This window comes from Mycetomoellerius zeteki, unplaced genomic scaffold, assembly GCF_001594055.1.
Source record: "Mycetomoellerius zeteki isolate Tzet28-1 unplaced genomic scaffold, Tzet1.0 scaffold62, whole genome shotgun sequence".
Classification (NCBI taxonomy): Eukaryota; Metazoa; Arthropoda; class Insecta; order Hymenoptera; family Formicidae; genus Mycetomoellerius; species Mycetomoellerius zeteki.
Genome location: NW_017257632.1, coordinates 3352489 through 3367347, shown reverse-complemented (window position 1 = coordinate 3367347; position 14859 = coordinate 3352489). Strand labels below are relative to the sequence as shown.

The 14859-nt window shown below is 37.6% G+C and overlaps 1 protein-coding gene across 1 annotated transcript in view; it reads right to left on the bottom strand.

Moving 5' to 3' along the window:
- Ipk1 (Inositol phosphate kinase 1) overlaps window positions 1-14859 on the bottom strand; it is a 61219-nt gene that overhangs the window by 23578 nt on the left and 22782 nt on the right. Inside the window, exon 2 of the mRNA XM_018457210.1 lies at window positions 4272-4479. Within this exon, the coding sequence (XP_018312712.1) occupies window positions 4272-4463 (192 nt within the window). The 5' untranslated portion in view covers window positions 4464-4479. The remainder of the gene's footprint in view (window positions 1-4271; window positions 4480-14859) is intronic.

The following is a 14859-nucleotide window of genomic DNA, read 5'->3' as shown; positions in this document are numbered from 1 at the left end:
GAACTTACCACCTTATTTTCTGAATGCTAAAATAACAAGAAAAGATGTGATTTCACTTTTTTGTATTTCTCTGGTTAGCAATGTATTTACGTCGTATCTTTTGTAGTTATATCTTAAGAGGACAATCTCCTACGCAAAAATTTCACCACAGTGATGTCTTCATCCATTGTAAAAGTACCAAATCAGGGGTGCGTTCCAAAACTCGACTCTATCAACTCCGAGTATCTTTTATCCTTGTTCAACTGTCTTCAACATTCGGTGAAGAACAAGGATAAAAGATACTCGGAGTTGATAGAGTCGAGTATTGGAACGCACCCCAGGATGCGCACAAATACCCGCTAAGCACAATTTCCCCACTTTCTCCTAAACACCAAAGTATTGGAGTCTCGAGGCTCGCGGCGTTCAAAGTTTTTTCATTCGATATTCGTCCTCCCTTCGCAACCGATATAGTCCCTCGAAGTCAATGCAGCCGAGTCACATAATAAAATTATAAAGCAACGGCGGGGATGACTCAACGCGCGGGTTAAGGTCGCTACGTGAAGAGGAAATACGTGACGAAAGAGAGAAAAGAAAACGAAGAGAAAGAAGAGGAAGGGTAGAGGAAGAGAAGAACAAGTCGATACATCTTACCACCACAAACCAGACAAATTTGCGATTAGCGATGCTTACGCTTGTTTAATGCTTATTCTGTGGAGAATTTCAGACTGTGAAATTTTTAACACAGCGTAATTCTCGATATTGCGAATATTGTCGATACTTTAAAGGTATCGACAAATATCCGAAAGGACAGCTCTAATCCACTCTCTTTTATCCGCACTGTCAGCCACGACGCAGGCTGACCGTTTGCAAGTTCGACAAACTCGCCGACGAGTGTACCGAGATGACGGCCGACGATGTGAAACGGAGATCCGGAGTTACATTGTGTAGTACGTCTGCATGCATCGCTGTCATCGATGTACGCGTTGACCGCGTGACACGAGGTGGAATATCGTTTGCGTGCGACAGGAGAAATCACGTATTAGAAATTTAATCGGAGCAATATTGTATGAGCATCCGTTGAATCCGTCCAAGTGTTAATAAAACGTTCAGTTTCTTGCTTAAAATTTGGATTGATTCCTGGTAGCGAAGATTCACGATATACAATAAACATTCATTGTTACATAGAAAGAACGATTTTGTTAAAGTATCTAAAAATTAGATAGGTTGTGGAATGAGCTGTGATTTAGGCTAAATAGAGAAATAGTAAGACAGTAAGATAGTATTTAAGTATTTAAGGAGAGTGTATGGCGTAAGAGATACAAAATAAGCAGATAAGTAGATGAATAAAGAAGAGACAGGCGTGACAAGAGTAAATAAATATAAGTATAGATTTAGACAAGTTTAATGAGGATTAAAGCGGTATGGATGGATGCATGAGGTTAAGGATTTTTATTGTAAACCAAGTCCCTTTCTCGGTTTATATATGCTGAAGTGAAATAAATTCTATTCTATTCTATTTTAAAAACTAGATACACATCTAAAAATAATTTTGGACAATCAAACTAATTATGCAGGAAACTGATTATGTTGCAAAAAGATATTTTAGTAATTTGATATTTTATCAATTAGTTAAGTTAAGAGTGTCCTACGTAATTACTTTGATAAGCCATCAAAATTATTTTCAGATTCGTATCTAGCTAAATTTTTAGATGCTTGAGTAAAATCATTCTTTCTGTATAGATTTTAAAAGAATTTGACTCAAACCTAATTTATTATTCACTTAGTTAATATGGACGTTGTTTACTTTGAAACTAATTACAGAAATGGATTAATTTACATTAATTTTGATATATTATATATGGAAACTAAAAATAATAAAATGTTATATTCAACTCCAATGGATCATAATCCATCTGTGATTACGCAAAATATCCCCGATATAGTCCCGCGACCTTTTCGTAATAGTAATTACAATTTTTTGAGAGAGCCGTACCCAATTCGTCGCGATATATAATCATGATAATGATAATTCAATCTAGGTCATAGAAGTTCAACACATACACACACATCCCAAACATTCCACACACTTGTGATTATTATCGATCCGCGATAAAGTCCACGATGCATCGGATAGAAACGACAGGTGCGTTCGTTCAGCGTATCGCGATCTCTCGAAATTGCGCACCTGAGAAGACGCGCAAAGTAGAAAAATTCATTTCCTATGACGATAACAACAATATGACGCGCTCTGCATTAATGAACGGCAGAGATAAGAGAACACGGTCGGTGCGGACAACCAGGGCAATTAAACGAAATTATTTATGCTTATGATTGTTTGTCCGCTTCCTAAAGAAATATGCGGCTACATCCACGTGTGATTGGCCAACGGGCGTCCCCTTCCTGCCACGAAGAGATACAATTTGTCGCATCTGCATTATTAAAACACAATTCTCGATTGGTCACGCAGTTATTAGTTATTCGTTAATTATACAGTGAGTCAGAGAAGTATCATGTACGTAGAATTTAAGGTAGTGTTTTGCATACAGAATGTTCCATGTGGACAGAAAGGGCAGTTTTATTGAAATATTAAGAATATTTATAAAAAAAATTTAGCTAGATGTAGTAAAATAATTATGTTGGATGCTAAAATTGATTGCGAGAATATTCAAACTTTTTTTTTGCAGCATTGTTCATTATACTTGAGATTTTCTCATAATTATTTTGATGACCTAACAAAGTTATTTTCAGAGCCAACTGAATTTTTAAATATTTCAACAAAATCTTTCCGTGTGTTTTTCCATTGTTTATGATAGACTTTTTGCAGTATCAAATAGGTTTTTCTCGTCAGAAATGTTTGTGATGCGGAATGACATAACAACGCGAACACGAGAATCTCATCTTTTTTTCTACAATGATTACATTATTATCAAACGTTAACAACTATCGTGTTTTTCTGTATTTGAGACTGTTCATGCGAAGTTATCATCGCGCGATGATAACTCGTTGAGACTTTTGTACGAAAACTACGCAAAAAGAAATTACGCGTGTCCTTATCTGTTGACGAGATAACTCGTACAATCGATTATTGTGGGAGTGACTCAAAATGCCTTCTTACTTATTTTCATCTGCCAGTGGCATTTTTTACGTTGCCGATGAATAGTTATTCGCATGTTTTTTGCGCATTTGCATCTTAATTGTATTACATTTATATGCAATTCACTATTCGCTATAAATAGCACTTATAGCAGTTGCACAGATATTAAGCGTTATAAAACAGGCTTCTCCGTTTTTCTCTTCGACATTATACTTACGCACTTGTAAAGCTTCCTAAGAAAATTAATCCATTTAGAAGTATGTAACACATCTTTGTATATACGTGTGTGAAAGTAAAACATCACGCTCTCATTCGTGCATCAAACACAATCTAGAAAATTTTACTTGTTTTGAAAGACACCTTCGCGACAGTTGCAAAATTGAACGCATCGCACGAAATGAAGAAAAGAAGCTGAATCGCAAATCAATGATGACGCCAAAGAGAGAATCGAAATTGCGGACGACAGTAGTTCAAAAATGGAGTAAAAAAATGATTAGACACGTTGCGAGACTCTCGCGAAATCTAAGAAAACAAAATAGAAAATCCAAACTTATTTAGGCATGTCTTACTCGGTCGCAAAATAGAGAAATAAAGATCTTCAAAGGAATAATTCTCAAGAGTTCCTTGATAAGGTTTTGCGAAGCATAAAAAAGAACGAATAAAAAACGGAATTATTATACTTAGATGGGGGGGGGGATTTCTCGTTCTTTCGAGTTCTTAGCAAAATACCTCATAAAATACTTTTAAGCAACGCAGATACACACAGTTAAATTCATAATGTCAAATTATATTTAATTTGAGTTATTTTTAATCATTTGTACTAGTTGCCACTATTCCTGTTTAATACGTCGTTAATTTAATTAAAATAATAAACGAAATTTAACTCAAGAAAATGTATTAAATTCGACTCAAAAGTTTATACACATATGAGTGAAAAATGCCACATTAGATTAAGGCGGTTCCTCGTATCTATAATAACATTTCTTGCGTGTGAATTTATACAATTTCCAATTTCAAAAGTTTCATAATAATAAAATGCATATGTTAATATGAATGTTGTGTACTTTGAAAATAAACACAGAGATGAATTGGTTTACATTTTATGATACGCATATGAATGCGTATTATAAAATTATAGAATTATTAAAAATATCCGAGACGCAATACACAAAATAAGAAAAATATGTAATTAACTTACGTGTGATAGGGCGACAACGATATTGGCGTTTCCTTCTCCTTTATAAATCGCATCTTCTACAGCGAGAGCCGTAAGGGGTAAACTTGTCTCGGAATCGAACGATGATTCTTCTTCCACATCTCCGGCGGAAGCAGATGTCGTTTCCAAGAAAAACATGGTAGATTTCGAATGCAATGCCTCGACGTTTCTCATCAACGTATTGTCATATCTGTAAGCAGACAAAGAAATGTTTAGTCAATTTTATGTCAATTTCATGAAAATTTTGGCAAATTCTTTTTGGCAACAAGTCTTTTAGAATATTCATCATCGATTGTAAATAATATGATTGATTGAATGTTTTGAAAGAGAATTATAGGGAACAATAATAAGATAGAAAAAATTTGAAATGTTCATTGCATTTCTAAAATTTATGATATCGTATACGGAAATAGTAGCAAAATTTGTTTAAGAAAAATCTGGAAATACCTAAGGTTCTAGAATGAGAGATTGTGGCACGCAACAAAATTCATCACCTCGACGAGGTAAAAACTGCGAATCGGAAAAGTTTTTGCGTTGTGATTCGATATCTTTGTTAGATGTATATCCACGCTGACGTAACACGCGACCATGTGAGATATCAAGTCGGTCAAGATTTGCGCAGCCATGACATTTCCTTAAGCTCGACTAGTAGCAACAGTCGTTGAAGAAAAATCGCTCGCCTCCGAGAGCTGGTGAAAGTCGAGCAAAGGCTGATGAGGCGTTTTATGTTATCGTGCCGTGGAAATTCAAACGTCGACCGATCGATGTTGATTCGCGATCGGGATTTCGCGACAGTATTTCGCAACGCTTCAGAAATCGCGATCGGCCGTCGTAGATATCTATGATATTAGCCTTCACGGAAGACCTATCATCGCGGGTTTGGCCTTAAACCTAGCAGGATCACGTCCTTATCAGTGACATCGAGTTCATCGGCATTAGAAATACATATTTTTTTCCTTCGAGAGAATGCTTGAGTGATAAAATTATTAGCATATTTTTTGAAATCCTCGAATTGACCGAACGAATAAAAAATCCTTTTATAGGATTGAAATAGATGCAAAATTAAAAGATGGACTTTATATTAAAATCGAAATAAGTTAAAAACTTACATTTTTCAACTCGTAGAGCCTGACGTACATATTTCCTTAATACAAAAGTTCTAGTTGCATAGACACAATAACGCGATACTACCCGTAGGATTACGTGAACGAACAATACCGAATTTATGAAACTAAGATTGAAAGCTTAAAAAAAGATTTACATTCAACTGCAAATTACGTTACGTGTGACGTATGCTTAGCGAAGACCAATGCCTGTTTATCAATGTAAAGATTAATTTTAATCTCGGTTCAACTTACTCTTCATCCTTTTTTAATTCTTATCTTAGAAAAACATTTAGAAAAGTTAGTTGAACTGAGATTAAACTTAAACTATACATTGGTAGAAACAAACGTTAAAAAGTATAATTGTGTTTAATAGGTACCGGATTTTACAAGAGATGGCGCTGCAATATGTTAGATAAGGATAAATGTATGCGTTTGAGTGTTAGAATGATAATGAAAGAAATGAATTAAAGATATTACTATTATTGTCATTTTTATAATTTGGAATTAAAAAAGTACACTATTGACATCGATTAAGTTTAGCCGTCATTTCAGTAGGCAGTATTATCCCTTCTTAATATCGAACCACAAAGATGGATCGTGCGGCCGCGAGCATATATTCTTCATTCCTTGGCGCAAGCTGGAATACACAGTAATTAATGTCTGACGTGTCGTCTCACATGTACAATGCTAATGAAACGGTCAGCAAAGGCAACACTTTCTCCCGTGCTAGATTCATGAAACGAATTTGTATAAAACACTCGCGCGCCTCCGTTTGTTTTACCGCCTTGCCGCTTCGAGTTACGTAAACTCCTTATTCAGGAATACGAATTTCTCACACTAGAAACCGCCTTACCTTTTAGATACGTTCGAAGCCTTTCTGTCTCTAGTGACGTAATTACGTACTGTCAATGACCACGTAATTGCAAGCAACGTCGGCCGCGTGATAGACGTTAAGATACAATACGGACAATGTTGTCTCTCTCGAGGAAGAAAAGAAGCTAGTAGACATGAAACTGCAATTCAACGAATCACTTGATATTCATAAAGAGAAAAATATTACTCGTGTACATAGTCGTGTACGTAGTTATCGCAAACCTTGCTCGCAGTGAAGTCAAGTTATAGAATTGCATTACGCTATTACTCATCGTAAAGTGACGCGCGCTATTACACTGACGAATAAATGTCTCTCGTGATATGGTGAATGATTCGATCGGTTACGAAATATCGTAACCGATCTGTTTGAGAGAAAAAAAAAACGTTCTCTCGATGACGTATCAATTCAGTCGAATTTCGTCAGACGTTTTAGAACGAATAAAAACATATTAGATAGCACAGATAGAAATATTATTTTTTATTAAGTGTGTAATGCCAGGCTACAACATTTATTTATACTAGTTATTGACAAATAACCTGTTGAATTTTACAGACTTGTCAAGCCTGTCGCTCTGTCCCTCGAATGGTAATGTAAAAATATACGCTCGTAAAGTGGTTCTTGTGCAATCGACGCTTAAAATTATCTTAATAATTTCAGATTTGAGCAGCATCTGGAAGGTTCGAGCCGAGCATCCGATGCTTGGAAAGCGACACCGTCGATTGGTCGTGCTTCAAGAACTCGCGAAATCACCTATTCCACGTCGTGTGGTTTTCCAGTGATCGTCGTGCAGCTATAGTGTGTATATGATATACTCCGTACACTAGACACGAGACGATGAGTCACGCGAATGAAGTCATTTATGCCGGTAGTAAAAAGAGAACTGCGACCGCGAACTTTCGAAAGCGTCATTAACGAGCACGTTGGCATTAAGAACAAATGAGTTGAAAGGAGGCGCGTTTCCAACGTCGATTTCCAAAAATTGTGACGTCAGGAGTGCGTAAGCATTTTAAAATCAAGTAAAATTTTACTTTAAATATTTAAACGAACGCGATTTCACACGGAAGGAGAACATTGTAGGAACGTTTATCGCACGATGCGATCTCATACAACGTGTCGCAACGTGAACGAAAAATTTTGTGCCGTATACGACTTTGGTTGCGCGCAATTTTGACGTGGTGTGTCCCATGGAATAAATCTTTTCCGAACAGTTTTATATTTATTTGATCAACAGTATGAGATACTATGGCCAACATTCATAGTCCGTTCTTATTACAAGATCGTCTTCAGTAATATTTTAAGACGCTAATGCGACTCTGTGGCTGATAGTCGATTTTGATATTTATAAGACCGTCTTAAGTGCAGTCTTAAGAAGTCATGAACCAATCAGAAAACCGTATTAAGACATAACGTAAGACGGTCTCGAAATAAAAACGGGTTATATGAATACTGGCCTGTGATTGGTTTAGGACATCTTAAAACTATACTCAAGACAATCTTAAATATGAGAACTGACTATGAATACCGATATATAAGATTGTTCGTTTATTACCTCACTTTTAATATAATTCATCGTAATTCAAGATACGCGAGTATTGTTGACATTTAAGTCAGCTTTTATAAATTATCGTTTCTCATTTGAACCGCGTGATAACCAAAGAATTATCGCAAATCACTTAATAACTATAATTGCAAGATAATTACAACGCAAAAATCAAGTATGTAATATTAATTTTAGCTCGATGACAATCATAAATTATGACTGTATTTCGAAAATTAATATAGAACGCAATAATTGACAATTGTCGTGTTTTATCGTGTACCTAACCTTTTATCACATCTTGCGAGCAACAAGGAGGTCTTTAATAACCATTTTAAACTGGAGCAAGTTGTAACTTATAACCGATATAGCAGCGTTATTTTCCACTCGTTGCGGCTAGTAATAGAACGCATCTTTTACCGTTAGCCTAACCGTCGCGATGATCGTGCGCGTTTAAAAGATAATTGTTTCTTGTCGCTATCAAGCTACCTTAGAAGAGCCAGTAGCGCGTCGCACACAGTGATAATCTCGTTACAAGGTCGGTTATCTTATTATACACGCTTCGTCATATGTCGAAGCTTAGAAGGCGATAGGTGCGGCTGGTGTAACGCATCTCGCGTATAAGACATCTACGCTAAAGTTTAAGCGACGCCATACCATGTTTATTGGTTATTAACGTGTTACGCGTTATCGTTTACCCAGCTGGATACAAATATGAAATATCCCTTTGGAACTCGCGCGAGTTACTATTGTTTTAGAATATACATTGTAAAGGACCGTGTTTCCTTTAGTTTCTGTACTTGGTAGAAAATATGTACGTCTGGAACGTCCTGTATTCCGCAGCACCTTTTAATGGTACTTATGTGTAAGTATATGCTCTGGTATACATACCGAGTATATCGAGTCTCTATGGGTACAGTGGCGGCGTTGCCAGAACCGAACCGAACCGAACCGAACCGTCTTATCCATTTTCGCGTAAGGTTAACGACCGCCGGGCTTGCGAAACTCCGAACGGATCAACGGGAGAGGTTTACACGCGCGTGCACAGTTGCACACGTCGACCATCGCACACCGACGAGACGCGAGATGCACGCGGCGTAATTGGAAACGCCGCGTTTAATGTCCGCGGGCGGACCAAACTTCCCGAAGACTATAAAGCCGCTGGTGTTCCCAGGGCCGATTAACCCCTAAGTACGGTCGCGGGGTAATTAAAACTTCCCAATTTCGCGCCGCAGCGTCGCTGCAGAGAGGAGCTTAAAACCGTTAAGAGAAACTCGATATTAAAATTTCCTTAAAACGATCCAACCGTTATAGACACAATGGCGAAAGAAAAGTGTAAATAAATTATGTCTGTAGTCTGCAATTACGCATAAATAAACGTTGACCCGTTAGATCATCTCGCACTCGCTTTAACGGGACTGTTGGACCAACTCGACCAACAATCCTGAAGAGATTCGTCTCGAGTGAAGCTGAGATACGCCGGACTCGCCAATTTGCCGAACGGCGCGGCGTTCTCCGACAAGTCGTGCAAGAACGACGTTGCAGCTGTGAGCGGAGTGCACTTCAACGTGGGACAATGCACCGCGTCCCAAGGCAGAAGGTGTACGGCGAGGAAAGAGAAAAAAGCGGCGGCGGCGGCGATGGAAGAGGCTCACCGTTGTTCAGTGATAAGAGGCGGAGCGTGTGACTGAGCGAGCGTAAGAGAAAGGAGGAACGGTTGGGGGAGAGAGAGAGAGAGAGAGAGAGAGAGAGAGAGAGAGATGGATGAAATGGACAAGAAAGGAGAACCTTGTTCCCTTCGCTGTGGCAATCGATAAGCGCAATTAAAACTCGCCTTTGAAATAAACGAAACAGCGAGAACGAGAGTCTCCGCTAATGACAGAGGGAGAAGAGAGAGAAAAAACGCGAAGGAGGAAAGGACCCTTTTACCGTCGAACATCACTATAGCTTTTCGTTCACGCCCCGTTCACTCCTCGTTCGTGACAGTCATGACTCGCGATCAGATTAACGACTTGAATGGCTTTCGTTTACAAAATGATGGCCCCAAATATTGAAGAAACTATAAAAGGCAAAAGTTGATTATTCATTTTACAGGGTTGCAACAAAATTAGAAATCAGAGAAATTAGAGAAATGTCAAGAAAATTGGACTATTATCGTTTGGACTATCATCGTTTATAATTTAATTATGGGGAGAAGATTTTTAAATAAAAGTAAAGGCATTTAGAAAAATGCTTACATTTGAAAAATAATTGGTAAAACAAACGACTTTGGGACACCCTTAATAGATCAGTTTACGTATTCCAGATGGTCAAGATTGCGTGATACTAGGGAATTTTTGCAATACAGTGTATCCAGATACAGTGGAGACTGTGCATGCGTAGTTCGACTTTCCATTAAAAATAACGTGATTTTAGCGTTTACCGTATCTGGATACACGGTATTGCAAAAATTCCCTATTACCTTCTCTCCTCAATCGCACGGTTCCTTCGCTGATCAAAGGATTGCGATGTTCATCGCCATAAATCGACTGCTCAAGCCAGCTCGATCGAGAAACTCGACGGTCTCTTCGAGGCATTACGTATTATTATCGAATAACGTGTAGTTAGCAGGCAACAAAGTGTGATACGTAGCCTCGGCGAGAAACAAAGTCGGTGAGGAAGTCGCGCGGAAGAGATTGGTAGAGTAGGATGCCTAGGGCGGTGGAGAGAGAAAGAGAAAGAAGAAGAAAGAGAGCAAGAGAGCGGGAGGGGTGAAGGAAAGTCGAGAAGGAAGGGAACTTCGTGCTGAACAGAATCAGCAATTCTAACTTACAAGAGGGCCACCAACCGACGAGCGGGCCAAGCAACGTCAGAGGTAGCTGGGGCAACAACCGACGTTGACCTCCACGACAACCATCATCGGTGACTGCGGAGACTGGCAATGACAGTGACGAGGACGACGAGGACGATGAGGACGACGATGATAACGACAATGATAACGACAACGATAACGACAATGATAATGACAACGATAACGACAATGATAACGACAACGATAACGACAATGATAACGACAACAATGTCGAGACGATGAAAACGAAGACGAAAATGGCGATGGTATCTTATTCCTATGATTCCTTCTTTTTCAAAAGCAATAATTTGCTGTCATTGAGTACGCCTCAACTTTATCAACATTCGCGCGAGATTGTCTCCTATCTGTTCCACATCGTGAAGAGAAGGAAGACTTGGAGAAACTTTAAGAATGGTCGATCAGGTTGTTGAACCAAGTCGCTCGAACGTGAAGAACACGGCTACGACGACGATGTAACGCGCGCCCTTTAGGCGATCCATTAACCTTTTCTCATCCTATGGAGTATACGGGAAGTTCATAACGAGCGCAGAACGGTAGCTTCAACAAGATCGGTGTTCAGATCAGAACAGCAAAATCGTCAGTCGTTACGCTATAACAGAATTCGCATCAGTAGTTGATAGTTGCAAATAACTCGTAGAGGATACGCAGCAGGAAGCGTAAATCTTGCAATCTTGGCATCATTGTGGCATTATCTCGTTTCATTTTATCGGCTCGTATACTTCATCCTCGTTCTTTCCTGGCGATGCCAGGAAAGCTTCGTCCGATGCTTATAATTTGAAAATACGCGGTCTATAAATCTCACGTATCGAATTTATTCATCATTCTTCGATTTCTTTCTTTTTAGTTGCATCACACGATTTCGCAGATTTTAATATCTATCTTTTGCGTCACAGAATCGATTAAACTATCGACGATTAACTGTTGGAAGTAGCACTAATTTATTGCATGGCAGCATTTATTTCACACATTTTTATTTTTTTTTTTTAGTTTCTCATCGCGAAACGTGCACGATAAATGTTGGCTTAACATACTTATCGCAATATGCGCGTCAGCTCTGTAATTAAACATTCCACAGGAAACTTGGAAGAATGTAAAAACAACAATGTCATAATAAGAGTAAGAAAATTTAAAAAATAAAAATACGAGAGATCCTGCAGAGAAAAAGTCTCTCCCTGTATTTCCCATTTTATTTTACATTTGTAATCAACATGATAGATTCAAAATTATGATATAATTATTTTCTTCTGTTCATAATCTTCACTGTTTCAACATACTTATGTCTTCATTAACTCGGATAATCTCACAGATTTTTTCAACAGGAATATCCACGCGCCTCGTGAATTAAATAAACTCCAAACGGCGAATGTCGTTAATTATTATTTCACTTATTAATCGACAATTATTAGAAAACTTTCAAAATTTACTCATTTAGATTAATTATTCTCCTCACTCGCTATATAGAATATATGACGTTTTCACGAGAAAGCTCTTATTACTCATTTTCAGAAAGTTTAATAATAGTATCTTTATAAGACAATAAACGTTTCTGACGAATGACACGTGCAATTTTGTCTCTACCAGTGTCCTCTCGAATTATTTCGATCGAGAATTTCCGAGAATAACCATATTGAGAATCCCAGGAACGCGTGAGTGCGATTGAAAAGTGATCCTCGATTTCCCGTTTGCATTCGCCAACATATGCAAAAAAATTACATACTATTTATCACTTTGCAAATCGCGATCGCGTAAATCGACTCGCTTCACCGGAATTGTCAATAAAAAAATCATCGATATTCAACCTCTCATCTTCCAAGTAAACAATTTCACTCGCGGAATTGGCGTTTTTACGAAATTTGTTTGCCAAACACCAGATACGACGCGCTAATGTCTTAAATAATTCAAGGTCGCAGTCGTTGCTGACGTTACTTCATTATTAACCTCTTGAGGGACGAATATTTGAAGGTGAGAAAAAATTATTTTATTTGATGTTTCAAATGTACTTATTTTAAATATACCAAAATAAATATGAAATATAAGGAAATATTTGCTATTTAATTTTTTTTATGTTTACTGTTTCCTAGGGAATATTTACTCCCAAATAGTACCATATTATACTTTGCTAAACAGTCAAATATCGGGTAAAACTAAACGTATACATATGTGCCAATCCTCGAGAGGTTAAATATTCGCATATTTGTAGAGCTTATTGCACAGTCTGTCAATAATGCGAAGTAAATTTGGAAACGTTAAAATTGATTTACTCAGAGTTCGTCTCGAAAACATCGAATCTTACGATGTTTACGGCCGATTATGCTGATGCTTCATATTTCTTCATGTGACACCTTATATTGCAAACAGCATGAAACAGTATACGCTTGGTATAAGGTGATTAGGATAATGGACGACGAGATTAATCGACACGTGTTTTTTTTTATATTCATGAAATTTCATAAGCACGAGGCCTTTTGTTTTTATTATCTCTGTACAAAAACAGTCGAAAAAATTATAGATTTTCTTTGTTAAAGATTTAATTTTTTCTCTGGAGCTTCACGGCGTATGTACATGCGGGAAATAATTAGCCAATATAATCATAAACCTAAAAACTAAATATATAATTATACATTGATATATAATAGATATAATTATAATTCATTATAATTAATAGTAAACCTACGAGTCTACAGATTCGAGTATGTGTGTAATGTATCGCGTATGTATCATGTCTCGAGTATTCGCGACCTGTGTTCATGTCGAGTATGTATGTGTATTGTGTGAGTGTGTGTATACTCATGGACATGCATGTAGACTTGTAAAGCGAATTTTATACAGAATTCATTGAGTGGCGTCTCGCTCGCAGTCAACGCGCAGAAACGAATGGATCTTTTTATTCGCGCTCCCCTTTCGTTTTCTCCGAACGATGCATTGGCTGAACAGGGCCGTCGAATTCGGATCTCGCAGGGCCACAAAATAGTAGTTACTTCACTTTCTCCCTACAATGCTAAACGAATATACTAAACGAAACTGCTAAGAGTTCGCTACTAATCAGTGTGTATAAGTAATCTGTCATCACAATCGTGTTATCGTGGCCCTACGACCGAATTCAGCATCCCCGCTAAGCCCCTCATACTCTCGCTCTCACTCTCTCTCTTTCTTTCACTCACTCACTCGTTCACTCATACATTCATTCTCTCTTCCCTCTGTTCTTCATATTTTTCATTTTCTCGCTTCTTTCGATACCAATCCCTGTCACAATTTTACTTCACTGAGAATCACTTTTCCTCTTTTTGCTCGATCTTTCTTTTTCTCATTTCTAGTGTCCGCGTAAATGAAAAATAACTTCTCCAAAGAAAAGGAAAGCACTCGACAAAGAGCCGGCCCTAAAGTTCCGTTTCTTTCGTCATTCGCAATTCTTACCCACGCGTAGCCAAAGAGGAAGAAAAATCTAAAAAGTCGAAGCTCAAAAATCAATGATGTAACAGCGTGTCAACGATTCTAGAAGCATGGTATTTGGTACATTTGTTCTTCGAGACGGACTTTGAATTACCGAGAAATACATTATCAATGATTCATCGCGATTTAAATAGATCTCACAAAGCAAATTCAGAACTGACACGATAATCAGGGTAATTTTATAATGATGAAAATGAGCCGGTTTCACCAACGGTAATCTCGGCTCAGATCGTGATTTAACCGATCCTTCATTGTCTTCTCTTATATACTGCATCACCGAATATAATAAGATGAAAAAAAAATGTTTAATTACGATTAATACTAACTGACGTTAGTAAGACTCGTATTGACGCGATGACTGACTCTCTAAGAGATAAGTGATTCCTGTCTTCTTTATCGTGACGTTTTAAACGAAAAGTACATCACACTTTTTTCATTCGTTCGAACACGTCGCAACATTAATATGACATCATTGCGATTTCAGTAATTATAATTTCAATAATTGCACGTTTTCTTGAACAAAAGCAAAACGATCGTAAAGTAAGTAAGAGCTATTCATCATGTTTTTACATAAAACAAGTCAAAAAAATCGCGAAATTGCTTGGAGAAATTATTTCCAGGATATTTCAAATAATTTCATTGTGAACTTCTGATTCTAAGATTTCCCTTCCCCTGCTTATCTCTCACTCTTTTACTTCAACACATTCTATCTCACTCATTCAGTCTGACCACATACGCTCTCTCTTTCATAA